Source organism: Chenopodium album, chromosome 23, assembly GCF_948465745.1.
Source record: "Chenopodium album chromosome 23, dcCheAlbu1.1, whole genome shotgun sequence".
In the NCBI taxonomy this organism is placed as follows: domain Eukaryota; kingdom Viridiplantae; phylum Streptophyta; class Magnoliopsida; order Caryophyllales; family Amaranthaceae; genus Chenopodium; species Chenopodium album.
In genome coordinates, this window is record NC_137856.1 from 8,550,071 (window position 1) to 8,568,804 (window position 18,734).

The window sequence follows — 18,734 nt, forward strand, 5'->3', positions numbered from 1 at the left end:
AAAACTAAATAAAAAACAATGATTTATAACGAAGCAGGGCAATTTCATTTTTTAGAGTAAGAAAACCAAGGAAAATTCAGCTTATAATAGCGATTAAAGTGAAATAGCTTACTCATTGTGATTTAATTGATAAGATCCTTTCAATTTTAGGGGATTTAGGATTTAATTGAAGGAATTCTAAACTAATCATATGAAAAATAGAGCAAAAAATAGCGAAATAATTAAAGAAAAAAATACAAATTGAGATTTTTAAAAAAATAGAGCAAAAATAAGCGAAATAATTAATTTTTTATTTTTCAGATAATTTTATAAAGCTGGTTCAATGGAGGAGAAAGCTCAGAAATTGCTTCATTGAAGAAGAACTCAGAAATTGCTTTAATTGAGGAGATAGATTGAGGAGAGAGAGGGGAGTAATACAGTAAAAGAGAAAAGATAAAAAAAAAATAATTAAATTATTTCAGATTTGTTTTATCAACTAATGGGTCCCTTCTCCATTTGTTTTTTTATTCAGCTATGGGTCCCACACCGTTTTATATTTTTACTGTACAATTCTCATTTTCCCTCCATTATACACACTGGCGGATCCAGGAATTAGATAATGGGGGTACGGAAATTATACGAACCTATTAAAATATACTTTAATTTATGAAGTACTTCCTCCGTACCCAAAACTTTGACCCTTTTGGCTTAATTTTAGTCCCAAAATAATCGACTCATTTGCATTAAAATACCCACCATTACACCAATTTATAACAATATTTGTGCAAAATTAGCTTCCCATATAAAATTTTGTTTTTTCATGAATTTTTAATACTTTATCTCTCTACTTTTTACAAACTCCATGTAAATTTATTTTTTCCAATATGTTTATATTTCTTTTTATTTTAAAGTTTCTAAATAACCGCGAAATCATCCCAAAAGGGTCGAAGTTATAGGGAGGGAGGGAGTATTATTTATCTACTATATAATATATATATATAGTTCCATATGATTACTCACATAATGATCAAAACACAATTTAATATATAGTTCCGAATGATTAATCACATACTTTTTTTTTTTAACGTAGTACATTATAGTTTGTACTATGTGTGAAGTATAGTGTTAATAAAATGATTTACAATCAATAGTATATGATCTTGATTTATTTTAAGGAAAAAAATTAAATTAAATTATACGGATGACTATTATAATATATTGTATATAATTTGTTTATGAAAGTCAAAATTTTAATTAAGAACCATTTCTTACAATAAAGATCTAAGGAAAAGAAAGTAAAGAACGAATATACATCTCATAGAACTGTTATATACGAAGTAGTACAAGTCTATTCAAAACAATACAAATACAAGTTTATAAATAATACAGTACAAAGGTAAATAAAAGAGATGAAAATTGGGTTTATTTAAAATAAAAACAAAAATAAAGTTGGGTATTTAAAAAGGCAAAAAACTGGTACATTAAAGAGACCTGTTTTTACACAAAACTGGTCTCTTTGATTACGTGTTTTTAGCCGCCCTCAACTTCCCTTACTACTTTGCTCTGTTTGAGTTTTTGCTCTGTTTGAGTTAGTTGGTACTAACATTTGGAGCTTCTCTTATAAAAACCCCACAAATCATTGCTCATTTACAAATTACTCAAAACTTTAAACAAATCTCTTACTACGTATTTTCTCTCTATTCACAACCATCTCTCTCCTCACAACCAAATTTTCTTCCATTCCAATCCCACAAACCAAGAAAATGAAAACTAACTTCAATGATTTGCTGCCGAAAAAGATGAACTTACCGCTAGATTTATGCCCGGGTATATTTGAGAACCTACCGGCAAAAGCCCTTCTTCGATTTCGCGTCGTTTGCAAATCTTGGTGTACAATAATTGATTCCCCATTTTTCATTAAACAACATCTTCTCCGTTTCAACAATTCTTTTGGAAATCGCTCACTGCTGATTGATGCACTTAGAGATGAAGATGATCGAAAAATCAGAATCGTAGACTCAACATTACATGAAAAGATTCAGTTTACTGTAGGGGAAGATTGTCAGGTTTGGGAATCTTTAAATGGTTTGATCTTGCTCGATGACAATGCTCGGAATCGAGGTATGGATCCAAATTTGAGGTTGTATAACCCCTATTTACATAAATCTTTGGTACTTTCTGCATGTCCAAGAACTGTGTTACCCATCAATATGTTTGTTCTTGGCTTTGATTTTTCTAGTGGAGCATATAAGGTGATTGGATTTAGTGCAGATAATTCTTCTAAAAGTAGACTATCATCTGAGTTTATAGTGTATTCAAGTATTAATCGTTCTTGGGAGATAAAACATGTAGTATTGAATGATATGGTGGTCTATGGAGATATTATATTGCGTAAGCCTCAAATCTGTAAAGGGTCTGCACATTGGTTGGTTAGAGGTGTAAAAGGGCTACTCGAAAACAGTCAAAACACCCATGTCCTTTCCTTCGATTTTGGAAGCGAGGACTTTCGTGTTGTTGAACTCCCTCTTGAGATCTGGCCAATGTACAAGTTTCTGTTTGTCTCAGGCAAATCTTTAGCCGTATTTTCTTTTACCGCTGACAGAACTGGTGTATGGAAGTTGGAGGAGGTCCCTCAAAACCATTGGGAATTGTATGATACCAATACTTCAAAACTTGATTCTTACACTTTCACTGAGTTGAAGTATTTTGGAATAAGTACACGGGTTGCTTATGATGAAAACTCCGGAAGATTGTTCGATATTCGTTTGGGGATGCCTACGTCAAAACTGATATCATACCAAATTAATAAACAGCAGTTGAAAGCTTGTGGAACAACTAATGGTCTAATCAGTTTCGCAGATACTCAAGCTGAGAGTTTGGTTGATCCTTTGAAGCTTTGAAGGTATCGAAAGGCGATAACAGGTACAAAGCATGGCTTCCATCAACTTATGCCACTTATGAATTTCAGAATAAGCCAATTAGATAGTACTGCAATAAACATTTTTTTTATTTCTGTTTTGATATTAGGACAGTTGTTGTACTGCTTCCATTCCTCGGAATGTCGAGTTATGTGATCTTAGGGACTTCTGTAAGCGTTTCATTGCGTTTGTGATTTTGATGGTTCGTTCTTTTTCTAGATCATTATGTAAACAGCGTGCAGAAACAATATAATGTCTTTTTTCTTTAGCTGATTCATCAAAGGAACTACTAGCACTGCTATGTTTGGTGCTTTATTATAGATGTACTACTGTTGGATTCTATTGCTATGATTTCATATGGATACATTGCAAATACCTATAATCTTTGCTTTCGCATTCATGGTTAAAAAATTGTTGTTTAGAAAATTGCAAACTATAGGACTAGTAGTATTGCTGTAGTTGTTTGTTCACAGCAAATTCAATCGTTGATTTCTTCCTACTAGTTGCTGACCTTTTGAGTGATCAATATTCTACTATCTTATCCTTCATTTGTTGCTGTTAGAATGTATCTGAAAATAGGCAAGGGACATTATAACTATACATTGCTTTACTAAAAGGAATTTTGAAAGATAATGTGAATACTGCTCTTGGGATAAACTCAGATCATAGGATACAGAGACCTAAATCAATTTGTTCTGAATTTTGAATGATCTCTGAACCCGGTCCAACAAGTATGATTAGATCAGGCCAGTAGCCACATATGTAAGTCACAAAACTACATGTCTTTGACACTAGTCTTGAAATATTCTCCAAGTTAAGGTTTTGAGTATTTTTATGTTTTGTGATGCAGTATAGTTGTCACCAATATGTGTATTTATAGAGAAATTGTAATGCATGCATAATTTTTAAAGTTTTTATTTAAAATTTTAATAGGATAAGTATCAAAGTATGCTTTCATTATTAAAGCTAACACTACTATAGACAAATTTAGATAGGATATAGGAATCAGAATACTCTAAAATTGAAGTGGAAAAGTATGATTTTCCGGTTTTTTAGGTGTCAACCGGTGAAGTGGTGAATATTCCTAGCTATGCGCATATTGGCCTATACACCTATGCAAGTAAAACTGAAAGGAGGAAGTATATTATCTCACTATCTCACCCTAAAATTGAAAACTAGATGCTTAAATATTGAACATGCCAAAAATAGTGACCTAGTTACACTGGCATCACAAAGGGAGAAATATGTAAAATAACCAGTAAACCAAGATCCTGCCATATATATTCAAGAGCATTACAGATTCAGGTCCAACATAAACGTGTTCAACAGGTTGATTAATAACGGTATCACTAAGCTGGCATCACTTCAGTGTGATTTTGGCCATTAAGGAACATTTGGGAAGTGAGGACCCAAGGATAAGTTACGACTCCTAAACACAGGAACATTAACAAATGCGTCGAGATCCCTTCAAAGATACACTTCCATGCGTATACCAACGTCCCGTCCAAATTTATCCCCTCAGCCATGTGTTTCGGTATGAAGAATTGTCACGTAAAGAGGCATCATGAGGCTTGTATTCCATCACATAGCTGTGGGGAAGCTTCAAATGACGTTTTATTGCATCTCTCAACCCCATCACAGCCTACAACCCACATGAAATTTGGGAGTTAGAAACAGATTACCACATAAGATTATTAAAACTATTTATCGTGAGTTTGGTGGTAATAATTGTAAATTGCAAACCTGATGGTCGGATGCATTCCTATTCCAAACACTCAATATATCCTCACTAAACCTTATGCTGAGTACAGCACCACAGATATTATCACCATAGTCAAGCTGGTCACCTACCAAGGCTAAAACCTGGAAAACAAATAAGCAACACCAGGTGTGAGCATGACAAAGAATCTTCAGTCTTCACTGCGATACGGTTGACCAGCTTTAAACAATGTGCAAGCATTTTATCAATAGAATAATAAAAAATTTTAAATAACCAAAAGCTAACAAACGCCCCTAAGCTAGATAAAAGTAGAAAGATTAAATTAAAATGAACATTAATTACACCGACCGACACGTGGTTTTGTCATACTTTCCCAAATTAATACTCCCTCCGTCCCAAAATTACATTCCTCTTTCTAACATTTATTCCTCACATAATAGAGCGAAAGAGGAATGTAATTTAGGGACGGAGAAAGTACCATTTTAGGTAATATTTTAAATGCCTGTTCGTTAGCAAGATCCTTTTAAATAATATAAGGCCATCAAATTGACTTATTGGAGAGAGAGATTGGGCGAGAAATTTCACAGTGCTACTTCCAAGAGTTCCAACAGAATAACAATAAACTAATAATTGATTCCATCTGGCAATAATAGTCACATTGATCATGTTAGAATGCTAAGGGAATAACATTTGAATTCCAGAATTTCTAGGAAAGTTGGCAACTTAACATAGTAAATACTTAAGGATGGATTCCCGAGATAGCTCTATTGAGTGATGGGGGAAATTAGATTATGTATCAATATTTCTTAATACCATAGCAACAACAGCAAGCAACACTTGGAAGCATTCTGTGGAGTTTTTTTTTCCTCAAAAATTAAAAGCCACACAAAAATAAATAAATAAATAAATAAATTCCTCAAAAATTAAAAGCCACACAAAAAACAAAAAACAAAAAACAAAAAAAAAAAAAAAACCTCAAAAATTAAAAGCCACACAAAAAAAGAAAAAAAAAAAAATCCTCAAAAATTAAAAGCCACACAAAAAAAGAAAAAAAGAAAAAAAAAAAAAAAAAAAAGGGGGGGGGGGGGGGTTTATCTTCCTAAACTCACAAACAAGGCTTTTAGTAAAATTATGAAATATCCTTTAATAAAAGTTGTTAAGACAAAGTCACCTATATTTCAAGTTGCAATCATCTATAAATTTTTTTTAAAAAATAAATAAAAATAAAATTTTTTAAAAAAATATAAATAAAAAAAGTAGCAATTTGCTTGTTCCATTGAGCAAGATGACTGATATTATCCTTCCCCATACAGTTTCTACATAGGTACCAAGAATGTCCAGAACAACGTCCATAACATTCAATCATTAAACAATTCAGATAGCTCAACAAGGATATTGAAAGATAAGATAATTAAAAAAGATTTACAAGAATTACAACTAAAAATTTGAACCACTGACCAGGTCTTCCCAGAAGCGCCCTGAAACAGCCTTCTTGAATCGGATGATCCACTTCCCACCGCTGCAATTAGCAGAATCCTAATAAAGTATAACAAAAGTGTTAACAGAAAAGAAGGCACCAACATCAAAATGAGAGACCACAGAAAACCTCAGAAAGCATTATCATGCTCAAGAAAAAAGCGTTCAAAATCTAGCATCAAGGATTTACCTCCCATAGTGGGCGAATTCCATCTTTGAAAAGATGCAAATCAGTGGGGCTTGGTAATGTAGAAGGACGGGCAAAATGACAATAGCAGACCCAGAATCCTTCAACCTATGTATACCCAAAAGAATCAAGAAGCAATATCAAAATAATGAGTGAAGAAATAATCAGCCTTAATGAATTCATAAGCAATCTTACAGTGCTAAAGTCCACAAGTCTCTTTATGCTCTCTTCATAAGGTGTTTGTGTACGCACACCAGGAGCTCGACGAGTATACCAAAATACAAACTTGTGCTGTTTGCAATGGTCAGCAAAAGGTTAGAGATGACAGTAAGCACAATAATCATATTAGGTAAAGCAGAAGCATTCTTGTAATTTAGGAGAAATTTTGCATTAATGACGGCGCACAGAACAAAACATCCCCTCAAATATTTCTGTGCAAAACATTTGCCCTATTTTATAATCAATTTTGTGAATTCAACTGGAAATCAGAAAGGTAAACCACTTAATCATGTCCAAATATTAGCACTTGTGCAACAAAGAGTTGGGTCATCTAATAGAAAGACAAATCACCTAACCTATTAAATACTAGTTCATAATTTGATGCATTTCGAGAGCAACCTTATGGTCTTAACACTTAGGCCATGCTTGAATTGGGGGTAATAAAAGTCAAACTAGGAAAAACAAAAGTGATTAGAGGTGTTGTTGTAGAGAGATAAGGTGTTGCTAAATAAAATAAGGTATAAGTGACATGAGGAAAAGAGAGAGGTGGAGGAATCATTGCCCAGATAATGAGGTTAATAGACTAATAGTTACCCCCCCCCCCCCCCCCTAGTGCAACTATTACCCCCAAAATTAGGGCAATAGTTTCCCTTTATTCACCTATCACCACACTACCATTACATAAAACTCCTTGCAATCACACCATCATTATCTTCTAGTTTAGTTTGACTTTCATTACTCTAGTAATACATTACTCTCAATCCAAGCATGCTCTTATTAATGAATTGATTATACTATTCAAATAAAACTAATTACTGAATTAAGAAAGCTGACAGCATAACAAAACCTGGTTTATACCCATGCTTTTCTACGTACACATCAACCTACCTGGTTGATCCAAATCCAAAAAGTTGACTTTCCAATCATTATCACTCAATTTTATTAGGATCAGTTTCAAATAAGCTCTGTTCACAACATAATTTTCAAACTAAGATCTGAGAGTTCAACAAAAATCCTAACAACTTTTATTTAACAACTGAACCTCCAAGATTAAGTCAACTCATAGTAAAACAAAAAAATTTGTTGACTCCGAAAGCCATGTTCATTAAACTCAACCAGTTAAACAAGAAATTCAGTGTAACCTATTTTTTATTTTATTTTTTTTTATGCAAGTGTGCCTTTAACACTCAATTTACCTCAGCAAAATCAGTTTTTCTCCAAAGAAGTTAACTAAATATGTAGATCTCTCATAAACAATCACCCTCAATGTAAAACACAAAACAAATTACTTTGGTGATTAACTTGTCAAAGAGAGTACCTCAAAGTTCAAATCAACAACATGATGTCCAATGCATCGACTTATAGTTATGAAGGAAGACCAAACAAAAAGGACAGACATTAAGACACATATTCTTCATTTCAAGCCCTATCATAATGAGTCATTCTATTTAATATCCACAACTTAAATCTCTTTAGCTACTCTCAAAGTTAAATGCATGCCCCACTTAATACATTACTCCCATTACCTAAGCATGCAAATAAATATTGTTGATGATGTGCACGTGGAACAAATACTCCTCAAAGCTCTAGGAACCCTAGGGCAACAGGAAGTCAGGGATCCAGCTGCACCTAGGCGCGCCCAATTAGCCTCATAGAAGCGAGGAAAACTTAATAAAAATTAAAAACCCTCTTTAAATGAGCTTTTCTAGCTAAAAAAACAAAGCGATGAACCCCATTTACCTAGCTCCTACATGCGCCTTAAGCACACTTTCCTATACAGTGGGGGGTCACCAAAAAGCTAAACTACACAATTGATTAACCTGCTTATTCCTACCCGTCTATCAAAGCTACCAAAACATTTTTAAAATACCCAATTAGACCCAACAAAATCCCCCTAAAATACCCCAAATGCCATTAAAAATTTATAAGAGCAACCAAAGTTAGAAAAGTTAGATGAGTTAACTTGATTTTGTCCCTAGCCCTCCTTTTTACAAATGGTTGGTTCTTTATAAATCAATAACTTATTACTTATCCACCAAATAAGAATTGTGTGTCCTTGATATCACTAAATTTGGCATAAATTCACAAGTTTGCCTCTATTTAAAAAGTTAATAATGCTTGTCTATAACATCAAGCTTGTTCCATTGTGCTTGCATTAAGTAGCATCATGTCACAAGAGTAAAATTCATTGCAAATAAAATTGCAGCATGGTAAGGGTGTGATGGTGTATTGTGTAAACTAATAGTACATGATTTCCTAAGGAAGTTGAAAGATGACCTTAGTATAACCCCTTACTCACTGACTAGTGACTACAACCCCCCCCCCCCCCCCACCCTCCAACCCTGAATCCAAAGCTCTATTGTTCAAAGGGAACAAATCGCCACCATAGATCTAATAAGCTAGAAAATAATAGCTCCTATAACATCATGGGATAAATATGAGAACTTGATTCATAAAATCACAAGGAAAAGACCAAAATTTTACATCAAGGTCCACAGAAATCCATAACTGTATCAAAGGCTCGTCGAAAGTTTTTTAGATTTGGCAAAGTAAAAGGGATGCCCAATACGCCTTCAAACCAGAAGGTGTGTAAAATACTGGTGATGAATATGCCTCATTACACTTTAATACTCAATTATCACAGCAGCACTCGACCCCAAGGCAGCAAATTTTCATTACAAACAGAGCTGCATTGTGTTTTTACCAGTAAAACTGACTCATTTAGCACTATTTACAATTAATTCAGCCAACATATCCTTAAATTAAAAAAAACACAAGAACCCAGGTACAAGCCTTTCATATTTGCTAAAAACCATAACCCCTATTCATCAAACATGTTCAAAACCAGAATTAATTAAAAAATATTCAAAATTTTTTTTTTTTTTTAAGTAAAGCTAAAGAAAAAAGCTAAATTGCAACAATTAATTCGAAAAACTATACCTTTAAACTCATGTTTAATTAAATTTGCCAATTTACAAATATAAAATTTTGGAATTCGATTCACCATTAAACTAATCATACCCGTATCATCAAATTCACTCCTTTAACACATATAATTTCAATTAATTGACAATAACACTAAATTAGTTCCTGAAATCGCGATAAATTGCAAAAAAGGGGAAAAAAGGAGGAGAAAATAAGTACCCTGAGGGGGTGAAGGCCGGCTTTAAGGTCGCGGGCTTGACGTTCACGATCTTCGGCTTCTCCATCGAGCAGAGAATTATCAGCAACACCTTGATTGTTAATGGCGTTGTTCTTCTCAACCATGTCCATTTCTGAATAAATTGATTTTTGCCCTCGTGTTTTTGTCTCAAACCCTAACCCCAATTGTCTGATGGTTAGATTTTGGTACAACTTTAATAACGTTCTGGAATGTGTTGGTGAACACGGTCACACGGACTGCTATTCTTACACTCCAAATAAAAGTGTGAATTTGAGTACTTGGAAAGGGTTTGCTAACATCGGATCGGGTAAATTTTATTGTCGTTGAGTCATGTTAATATGTTACACGACTTTTATCATTGTATTCAGAGTAGTTGAAATTTGAATCGGTTTTTTTTGGATAGATCGGTCAGTCGGGTTAAATTTGACACATCTACTCCAGACAGGCAACATTTAAGGGCTCGTTTGGCATTGGTGTAGTTTTCAATTATTTGGTTTTTTATTTTCAAAATCATATGATTTATTTTTTTTAATACTTGCAACAATTTGACTATTATACTACGTATTATTAATTAATTTCACTTTGAATAGCATTCATGATTTATAGCTACTAAAATATATAGTTAGTTGGATCTTGTTGGATTCATCTTGATTTATACTATTTTAAAATTAAATGTTTATAATTTTCACACATTGGTAATTAGTAAAGATATTAGCGATTGAAATAATGCATCTGCAAACATGAAAAGGAAAGCGTTGAAAGTAAAATAAAACAGAAGAAATTTGTCATAAAATGAATCAAAATTTGGTCAACACAGATTACAATCATGATAATATTGAAAACTGACAACTGAAAAATGGAAATAACTTCTTCTAGTTTCCTGTTTTTGGTTTTGTGAAAACAAACACGAACACCAACAAACCTTAAGTTTTTTTTTTTTATTTTTACATTGACTTAATATTAAAGATATGAAAAATATCAAATTATAATGTACATATAAAGTAAATAAAATGATTTAACACTAACACTTTTATATATATCGTATGGCCAACTATCATGTGCCGATGTGCGTGGTTACTTTAATTTGTTAGTGTTATGGGGTTACTTAATCAGTGTTACCGGGGTTACTTCTTCAGTGTTATAGGGATTACTTGATCAGTGTTATAATAGAGTTTACTTTGTTATTTTATAAGCGCGTTGAATTATTAAACATATCTAAAATATTTTATAGAATAGTTTTTTTTAAAAAAAAAGGGGGGGGGGGGGGGGTTTGAAAAAGTAGAGCTAAATTTTTAATTGCGTCACTCTTGGTCTCTTGCTTAGTACATAGTCAGTGGAAGAAGTATAGATTTTAAATGCTACTCATATACTAGAGCATCTCTAATGGTAAGCCACAAAGGCTTGTTGCTTACCTTGACACATTAAAATTTTGTATATTATTAAGCTACAAGCTAAAGTGCTCCAATTGTAAGCAATAGAATGTTGTAGCTTGATAAAATAAATAAATTAAATAGTTTTAAGGCATGTTCACTTTAGCTCAATTTCACCTCAGTTCAGTTCAGCTCCGATCAGTATGTTCAGTTCATTTCAATACCTAATTAATTTCCTTCTCTCATAAAATATTCATTTCAGCTCTATTCAGTTTAGTTCAGTTCAATTTAGTTCCTAATTAATTTCCTTCTCTGATAAAATATTCATTTCAGCTCTATTTAGTTCAGTTGCTAATTAAGTTAATTTCCTTCTCTCATAAAATATTCATTTTAGCACTATTCAGTTCAGTTGCTAATTAAATTAATTTCCTTCTCTCATAAAATATTCATTTTAGTTCTATTCAGTTCAGTTGTTAATTAAATTAATTTCCTTCTCTCATAAAGTTTTCAGTTCAGTTCAATTCAGTTCAGTTCAGTTCAGCTTCAATCAGTTTAGTTCAGTTCAGCTCAGTTCAGTAAATGTGAACAGGCCCTTAATTATACACATGCCATAATATAAGTGAATGAATTGTTCTTTGAAAAATGAAGTGACGTTACGCATGCCATAATACAAGTGAATGAATTGTTCTTTGAAAAAATGAAGCAAGGTAGCTTGTTTGAGCAGCGTTCCTTGATGCAACTACATCAATATTGTCACTCCAATGGTAAGCTACATGATTACAATTTAATTTAATTTACTAGCAGGTCTGTAGTTAACAAGAAAGTCATACCAAGATCTTATTTCATTTCTAATGCATCCGTGTTCTTAGAAGTCCTTACGAAGAAAATAACTAAGGCCCTGTTTGGTGGTAGCATTTGAGGTAGCGATTAGCGTTTTAACCAGGCAAAACACTACTAGAAAAAATTGGGAGTAATTGTCAAGCTAGCGGTTCTAGTAGCGGTTAGCGATAAAGGTAGTGTTTAGGTAGCTTTTCTCAAACTTTAAAAATAGTAGCGTTTGGCAAATCAATTTTTACTTTTTTAACAATATTTATATGAATCAATAATCAATCAATATATATACTAAAAAAATACACCAGCAATGACACTTGTCAGCTACTGGTGTATCCTTTGTATATATATATTTTTTAATTAAAAAAACTTTTTAAAAAATTGATAGAAAATATAAGCAATTTATTTTTTCAAAATTTAGGAAAGAAAATCGTAATTACCAACTTAGATGTTTACCAACTTAGATATTTGACAATATTATTTATATAAATTCCCATGTAAGTGATTACTTTTTTAATGTATAATGATTATCTATAGTAAGAAAATCATTAAATATATATCTTTCAACCTAACATAATTTGTGAATAAAAAATTATGAAATGTGAAATTAAAAAAAATATGACATCAGGGTTCAAAATAAAAGCTTAAATAAAAAAAAATGATATGTAGTCATAAAAGATAAAAAAAAAAAATTTAAGTTGCTTAATTTGGGATAAATAAAAAATAGACTTTAGACCAAATTATTAAAATGATACTCCGTAATAAAGAGTGAAAAACCGTGCATGACACGGAATCTAACCTAGTTTAGATATATTTCAGTATTGCAACTGCTATTTTTGGCAAACACTCATACTATCAACCTTTATTTTGACAGCTAAACTTTACCACTACTAATTGACAGCTACTCGTTACCTTAATAGCTATCCGCTACTCTGTCGCCAAATATTACTCGCTACCGAACTTTTGTCAGACAGGACTAAAACCAATAATTCACTACAATTAACCAAGTCATTTAGTTTCAATTGTGATTCAATTAATTTATACGGGCTATTATATGCTTTTTTTTTTTTTTTTTTTTTTTTTTTTTGAAACCGGCTATTATATGCTATTAATAATTAAAAAGTTTGAGAACTACGTATCATGTAGTTCATCATCACTTCTTCTCAACATGCTTTCATATATATGACTATCAAAATTTTAATTGAAAAATTGACCTAAATATAAATCTTTATAATGAAAAATTGCATTGGGACTTTCTAATTCGTATTCTAGCCAATAATAGGTTAATCCTGTGCGATGCATAGTTTTAAACTTTTAATAACTAAAAATTTACTTGTTTGTCTGTAATATAAATATTTTAAGCAAAACATAATAAATGGTGATCAATACCCATTCTTTGGCCCGACTCAAGCCCGCCCGACCAGGCATGTGGTGTAAAAAATAACATGGAGTAATGGAGTATATTACTTTGACAATGACCTTACTCCTCACCACCCTTCCTCCCAGGGCGACACCGCCGTATAGGGCGAGAGGGGTAAGAAACGCCAAACACAGTTACTTAACGATCGATTTCTATTACTCCCAACAAATCGAACACCGGCAAGACATGTTTTGAGAACCGATCACCATTCACCAATGTAGTGACAAAGGAAGATATGCCTACACGTTGGAAGCATTCGAACCAATTCTCTTTCTTCAAATGAATGTATAAATATAACACAATCTTCATTAATAAAACCTACACAAGAGTATATGTCAATTAGAATGATTTTTAACTGTTGTACAATATTAAAAGTCGAAATAAAATAAGGATTAGTCCTTTTATTATTCAGCAATTGTGTAAAACATAAAACATGATCCCTTTTTCCAAATTCCCACCTTAATTCCTTATTATAAACATCAACATAATAATACTCTCTATATATCGTACCAAGAACAGTAGATAAATAATTGATCCTCTCCAATTAATAATTTTAATGCAACATCTTGTTAAATTAACTGCCATGGCATTAACTCAAACTCCGCCTCCTTCTTACCAGCGTCAAGGCCACTTTCCTCGACCATTGCTTTTGGGTTCAGTTGCTGGTGCTCCACGAGTGGTCAAGGAAACCGGCCTTAATGCCCGTAAGAAGAAGCCAGTGATTGAGTTAACGCCATAGTGGTTACTTTAACCATATAGTAGTAAGAGATAGCTCAAATGGTTGGAGCTATTAAATTCTCCCGATTTCAGGAGATCCTGGGCTCAATTTCTATCACCCACTGATGAATTATTTTTTTATTGAATGAAAAAAATTGAAGTATGTGATGAGTTCTGCATAATTGCTATGTTATTTATACTTATACATAGATCAATAGAAAGCAAATTCTCCACGAAACAAACTCGATTAGTGCTCTATAACTTCCCAAGTATAGTTATTATTCTAGCAAGCTAGAGTCGTCTACGTATGAACCACTTATTCATAATAATTGCCAATAAGATACATATTATCACGTTGTAATCAATAAAATTAATTACAAATGTGGTAAGTTGTTTGAAAGATAAATTCATGAAATGGATGTCTACATTATGATGCACTAAGAATTCAATCAAACTGATGCACTACTACTCTGTCTACTCATATAGTCATATCATATGTGCTTCATACTAAACTTGGGAGTTTCAAATGTTCAAGATTGTCTAGCTAACTCGGCTCGTGAGTATGACTCACTTCCTTTGAAGATTAGCAAGCAAAATTGTAAATTTTCCAGAAAGAAAGATCATTTCAACAATTTTATACATAATTAACACTTTCAACTAATTACTCCATACTTAATTCCGCGTAAGTCTTATTCACAAGCCATTTCATCCATTTCAAGAGTTTAGGGTTCGTTTGGCATTGTTGTGGTTTTCTGTTTTTTGGTTTTTTGTTTTTTGAAAGTATATTATATGTACCACATAGTGAATTAAAAATTATTTAGACTTATCAAAATTATGATAAATTTGAAAACTGACAACAAAAAAGTGAAAACACCTTTTTCTTGTTTCCTGTTTTTGGTTTTTAGTTTTCAAAAAAACAAAAAACTGAAAACTAAAAATGATACCAAACAAGCCCTTAGTTTCAAATAATTTACTGCATTTGGAAACTACACTGTAATATAGTACAACATGATACTTTATTGGCAATTAATATTAATCAGTGGCTTATTATTTGGTACAATAGTTACTCCATCCAAAAACTTTATTGAAAGTTATGAAACCCTGATTAATTGATTGAATGTCAAATGTGTTTGAAAAAAAAAAAAGAAAATTCTGTCAAAAATTGACAGTCAAGGCCATTTGATTTGAAACACTCCCGCACATCTTCAGCTGCTGCAGGTGTTTAAGAATATACGGGCAAGAGATCGCTCGAGCACTTGACTTTCGCCATAGAGATCTTCTGCCTGCTTCCTTAATGCTTCCCAGAATACAGTATTCTTTCAAATTGGCCAGCAAGGGAAACAAAAATGAAAATAGGTTGAAAAAATAGTTTTTACAAAAAAAAGGGTAATTTGGTACAAAAGTATCTTCTGCTTGTAGTCTTACTACTGTTGTTCTGCCTGTTTGCCTGTTTGGTACTAGTTTTCGATGATAGAATAATCTCAAATTCTCAAGCTGATACATGATCTGCAAACCAGGGTAGCCCAGCTTGAGCACACAGCTTTTCCTCTGGAAGTGGAACTATTGGTCCCAAGAAAATACGCCATAAATCCAGTATAATCGTGACAAGCATCGCAGCACCCAGAGCATCAACAGCAACCCTTGCTAAGTCCCACTTGTCGCTAGGTTTCTCATCAATTCTGAAGTAGTAAATTCACATTAGAAAAAATATATATTTAGCATAGAGGTAGAGGAGATGTAAATGAGATAATGAGATACTTTGCTTCTGAAAGCCAAATATCATTCCCGAGTCTTGGATAACTAAATGCAATAAGTTTCAGTCCACTGTATACACTCACCTCAGAAACATGGGAAAGCTTACGATGAAGTAAATTGCATAAAACAAACATCCAACTTTGTACATTGCGTCTCGGTCTACAAATTCATAATACGGAAACTGCACATTCATAGATGTAGACATTAGTCAGTAACTCACACATTCAACATGTAAGGAGCATGTAGAGCATGTTCTCATTTCAGAGAGCACTTATGAGCCATGGTATCCATAAGAGGAAATTAGATGATTAATCAGTATGATTGGGCAAAACATCAGATACAGTTAGTAAAAGGAAATCCTATTGATCCTGATGATAGTAATCACATAAGCAATTACTAAGCCATCGTATAAAAACAATTCAAGAGGAAAACGAAGGTGTTCTGGCTAACCCCTATCCCCTTTAAATAAAAAAAAAATAAAAAAATTGAGATTGCTTATTGCTGAGCATTATGCGTAGTGGACCTCACAAGTACAAATATAGAATTTCAAGAAAATACTCTAGAAGCCTATGTATGGATAATTTGATATTGATGGAATGAGGAATTGTCAGAGAAGTTCATAACCAAGGTTTAGTGAGGTCCAGTTGTCTATGACTTCAGCTTAAATACATTAAAGGGGTGGAGTAGCAGCTTCAAGCTAGTCAAATTAAAGGACATTCAAGTACAACGCATACTAGTTTAGTAGATCAACCAAAACAATATGAAAAACTTGCATAATATAGATGAGCTAAGGCAGTAATGTACCAATTATGATATTATGATGGTATTACAAGAATAGTGGGTTCAGAAAGAGTCAACGTACATTTGCAATTGCTATAGTCTCCAAGTATGCAATAAAATAAGACAGTGCTAGAATCCATGCACCCTCCATTATCCACCGGATTTTCTCAGGAACATCAGCAAGAGCATAGCGTAATCTTCGAAGTGTCATATTTGAAGCAACGTGGTAGAATAGAAAACAAACATGAGTCAGCAGGAAAGTTGTGTGTGGTACCTACAATAGGCAGCAAAAATTAGCAACAGCGTTTTGGTGACTAAAATGATTTCTATACCATTGTGACTATTAAGTCAGTGTGGCTCACATCATTCATCTTCCATGATGGGAAGGTATATGAAGCTCCCAACACTTTGAAGAAATAGTGGGTCCAAAAGTAATTACCCACATAACTGAAGCAAATGATCCAGATACTCGCCTGCAAACAGAAGAAATTACAGCATCAAATATGTTACTTCATAGGAAGGATATGAAGTGCATGGATTTACATGAGGATGAAGCTTTGGATCGTAAGGGATAGAGGAGAAAGATTTATGTTGATGACTACACGGAATAATCAATTTTGGTTTTGATTGAAATATGTTACACCCTGAAGATTTCAAATTGTTGAAGAGAAATCATCAGCTGCTTTAACATTCAATCCATGGATGATTAGAAATAGGAACCAATATTGTAGCGTAGAAAGAAAAGACTCAAAAGAGTACAGCATTTGCAAGTAGCTAACTGAGGCATAAATAGTAGCCAAACTTGAAATGCAATATCCATATGCTCCCAAAACTTCTATATTATAAACTTCAATTCCTCATAAACATAAACAATCAAATTACCAGAAACTATACTGTACAATTAAAAGTTTTGATAATAACAAACAAACAATTGATGCAGCTTATTATTATGTTTGATATTATTAAAGCTCGTTTGTTATTAGGTGAACGACATTTATCAAATAATGAACAAATCAAAAGCTTTTGATATGGTACAATAAAAAAAACAAAACCTAACCTTCACCCAATAACGATCCTTCAAGAAAGTACCTTCATCAGCCTGAAAACCAGCATTTCAATCAACTTAAACCAAGGCATACATTAAAAGAATCCGGGTAATCTTTTACGAAAAGGGTGTAGTTGCAAAATATTACCTTTCCAACAAAAAACATTGGTATGGCAAATGATGGTACAGCTGAAATCATAGCCAAAAGCAAGTACTCCAGCTCTTTAAAATTCTGTCAATAATCACATTGTATAACATAAAATTTAATCATTCAACTATCACCAGTTATGTAGTACTTAAGACCAAAATCAAATAATCTTGTAATCAACTTTGACTACCACTTAATTTACAATATGATATCATAATTCAAAAATATCTCAACAAGTCACAAAATCACACTTCAAACAAATCTTGTATACATCACTGCCCAATTAAAATAAAATCTCTAGAAAACTAAAGCATGTAAATGTGATAAAATTTGAAAAATTATAACTACCCTTCAAAGTCAACCCAAAAATGCTACTTGTATTTGTGTATACTACTAAAAATCTAAGAAAACCCAGAAAAATTATGGCCATAAATGATGAATTAAAGAAGAAAATAGAAGTAAAACCTCATATAATTTGAAGGGGACAACAATTCCAAGGCAAAGAGTAAGCCAAAAGGGAGTGTAGAGCAGGAAAAACAACTCCCCCCATCTTTTGCTCGGATTTTGGGCCAACCATTTGCTCGGTTTAGACCGATTTGAATTTGAATTTCGTTTACCTGCACACAAAAATTTTTGGAATTTATGATTATTATTTTTCAGCTTGAATTTATTTTTGTAACAAAATTGGAGGAAAGCGAATTAAGGAAGATGAAATGCGCAAATGTAGTTAAATACCTGCCATTTCGGAGAAGTTTTAGGTGGGGAAGACTAATTGTGTCCTTGAATCTGGGTTCTTCTTCTTACTTTGGTGACTCAGTTCACAACTTCACTGTGAATCTGTGATGTGATGAATTTTGGAGAAGTTGATTGTTTGATTTTCCAATGTGAGGAGTGGCTGAGTGCTGTGCGACTAGAAAAGTGTCAAATCAGACCCAACCCGGCCCGGCCCAGCCCAGCCCCGAGAGGTGAATTGAGGAGCAATTTGAAATGTGTTACATAATTCCGG

General features: G+C 32.9%; 3 protein-coding genes across 3 annotated transcripts; 1 reads left to right on the top strand and 2 right to left on the bottom strand.

Moving 5' to 3' along the window:
• The first annotated feature begins 1,778 nt into the window (after positions 1-1,778).
• Positions 1,779-3,400, top strand: LOC145606978 (F-box protein At1g11270-like). The gene is made up of 3 exons (XM_081662783.1): positions 1,779-2,858; positions 3,007-3,099; positions 3,320-3,400. The coding sequence occupies exons 1-3, from the start codon at positions 1,779-1,781 to the stop codon at positions 3,398-3,400; spliced, it is 1,254 nt and encodes a 417-aa protein (XP_081518909.1).
• A 742-nt stretch (positions 3,401-4,142) lies between these two features.
• On the bottom strand, positions 4,143-9,842 carry LOC145608714 (eukaryotic translation initiation factor NCBP-like). Its single transcript, XM_081664321.1, has 6 exons — positions 9,644-9,842; positions 6,476-6,571; positions 6,284-6,388; positions 6,076-6,153; positions 4,641-4,760; positions 4,143-4,539 (listed from the first exon to the last, which is right to left on the bottom strand). The coding sequence occupies exons 1-6, from the start codon at positions 9,770-9,772 to the stop codon at positions 4,408-4,410; spliced, it is 660 nt and encodes a 219-aa protein (XP_081520447.1). The 5' UTR covers positions 9,773-9,842; the 3' UTR covers positions 4,143-4,407.
• A 5,186-nt stretch (positions 9,843-15,028) lies between these two features.
• Positions 15,029-18,602, bottom strand: LOC145608981 (cycloeucalenol cycloisomerase-like). Its single transcript, XM_081664556.1, has 8 exons — positions 18,464-18,602; positions 18,194-18,345; positions 17,729-17,812; positions 17,593-17,634; positions 16,898-17,008; positions 16,618-16,809; positions 15,839-15,936; positions 15,029-15,679 (listed from the first exon to the last, which is right to left on the bottom strand). The coding sequence occupies exons 1-8, from the start codon at positions 18,468-18,470 to the stop codon at positions 15,490-15,492; spliced, it is 876 nt and encodes a 291-aa protein (XP_081520682.1). The 5' UTR covers positions 18,471-18,602; the 3' UTR covers positions 15,029-15,489.
• Positions 18,603-18,734: the final 132 nt, after the last annotated feature.

Excerpts from the sequence above, each read along its gene's own strand:
- LOC145606978 (XM_081662783.1), top strand. The coding sequence starts at position 1,779 with ATGAACTTACCGCTAGATTTATGCCCGGGTATATTTGAGAACCTACCG. Across the intron at positions 2,859-3,006 it reads ATACTCAAGCTGAGAGTTTG|GACAGTTGTTGTACTGCTTC; the intron begins GTTGATCCTTTG and ends TTTTGATATTAG. Across the intron at positions 3,100-3,319 it reads TTGCGTTTGTGATTTTGATG|AAAATTGCAAACTATAGGAC; the intron begins GTTCGTTCTTTT and ends ATTGTTGTTTAG.
- LOC145608714 (XM_081664321.1), bottom strand. The coding sequence starts at position 9,772 with ATGGACATGGTTGAGAAGAACAACGCCATTAACAATCAAGGTGTTGCT. Across the intron at positions 4,761-6,075 it reads GGCGCTTCTGGGAAGACCTG|GTTTTAGCCTTGGTAGGTGA; the intron begins GTCAGTGGTTCA and ends TTTGTTTTCCAG. Across the intron at positions 4,540-4,640 it reads GGAATGCATCCGACCATCAG|GCTGTGATGGGGTTGAGAGA; the intron begins GTTTGCAATTTA and ends TGTGGGTTGTAG.
- LOC145608981 (XM_081664556.1), bottom strand. Across the intron at positions 17,635-17,728 it reads CAATGTTTTTTGTTGGAAAG|GCTGATGAAGGTACTTTCTT; the intron begins GTAATATTTTGC and ends GCTGGTTTTCAG. Across the intron at positions 17,009-17,592 it reads AGGATCGTTATTGGGTGAAG|GCGAGTATCTGGATCATTTG; the intron begins GTTAGGTTTTGT and ends TTCTGTTTGCAG.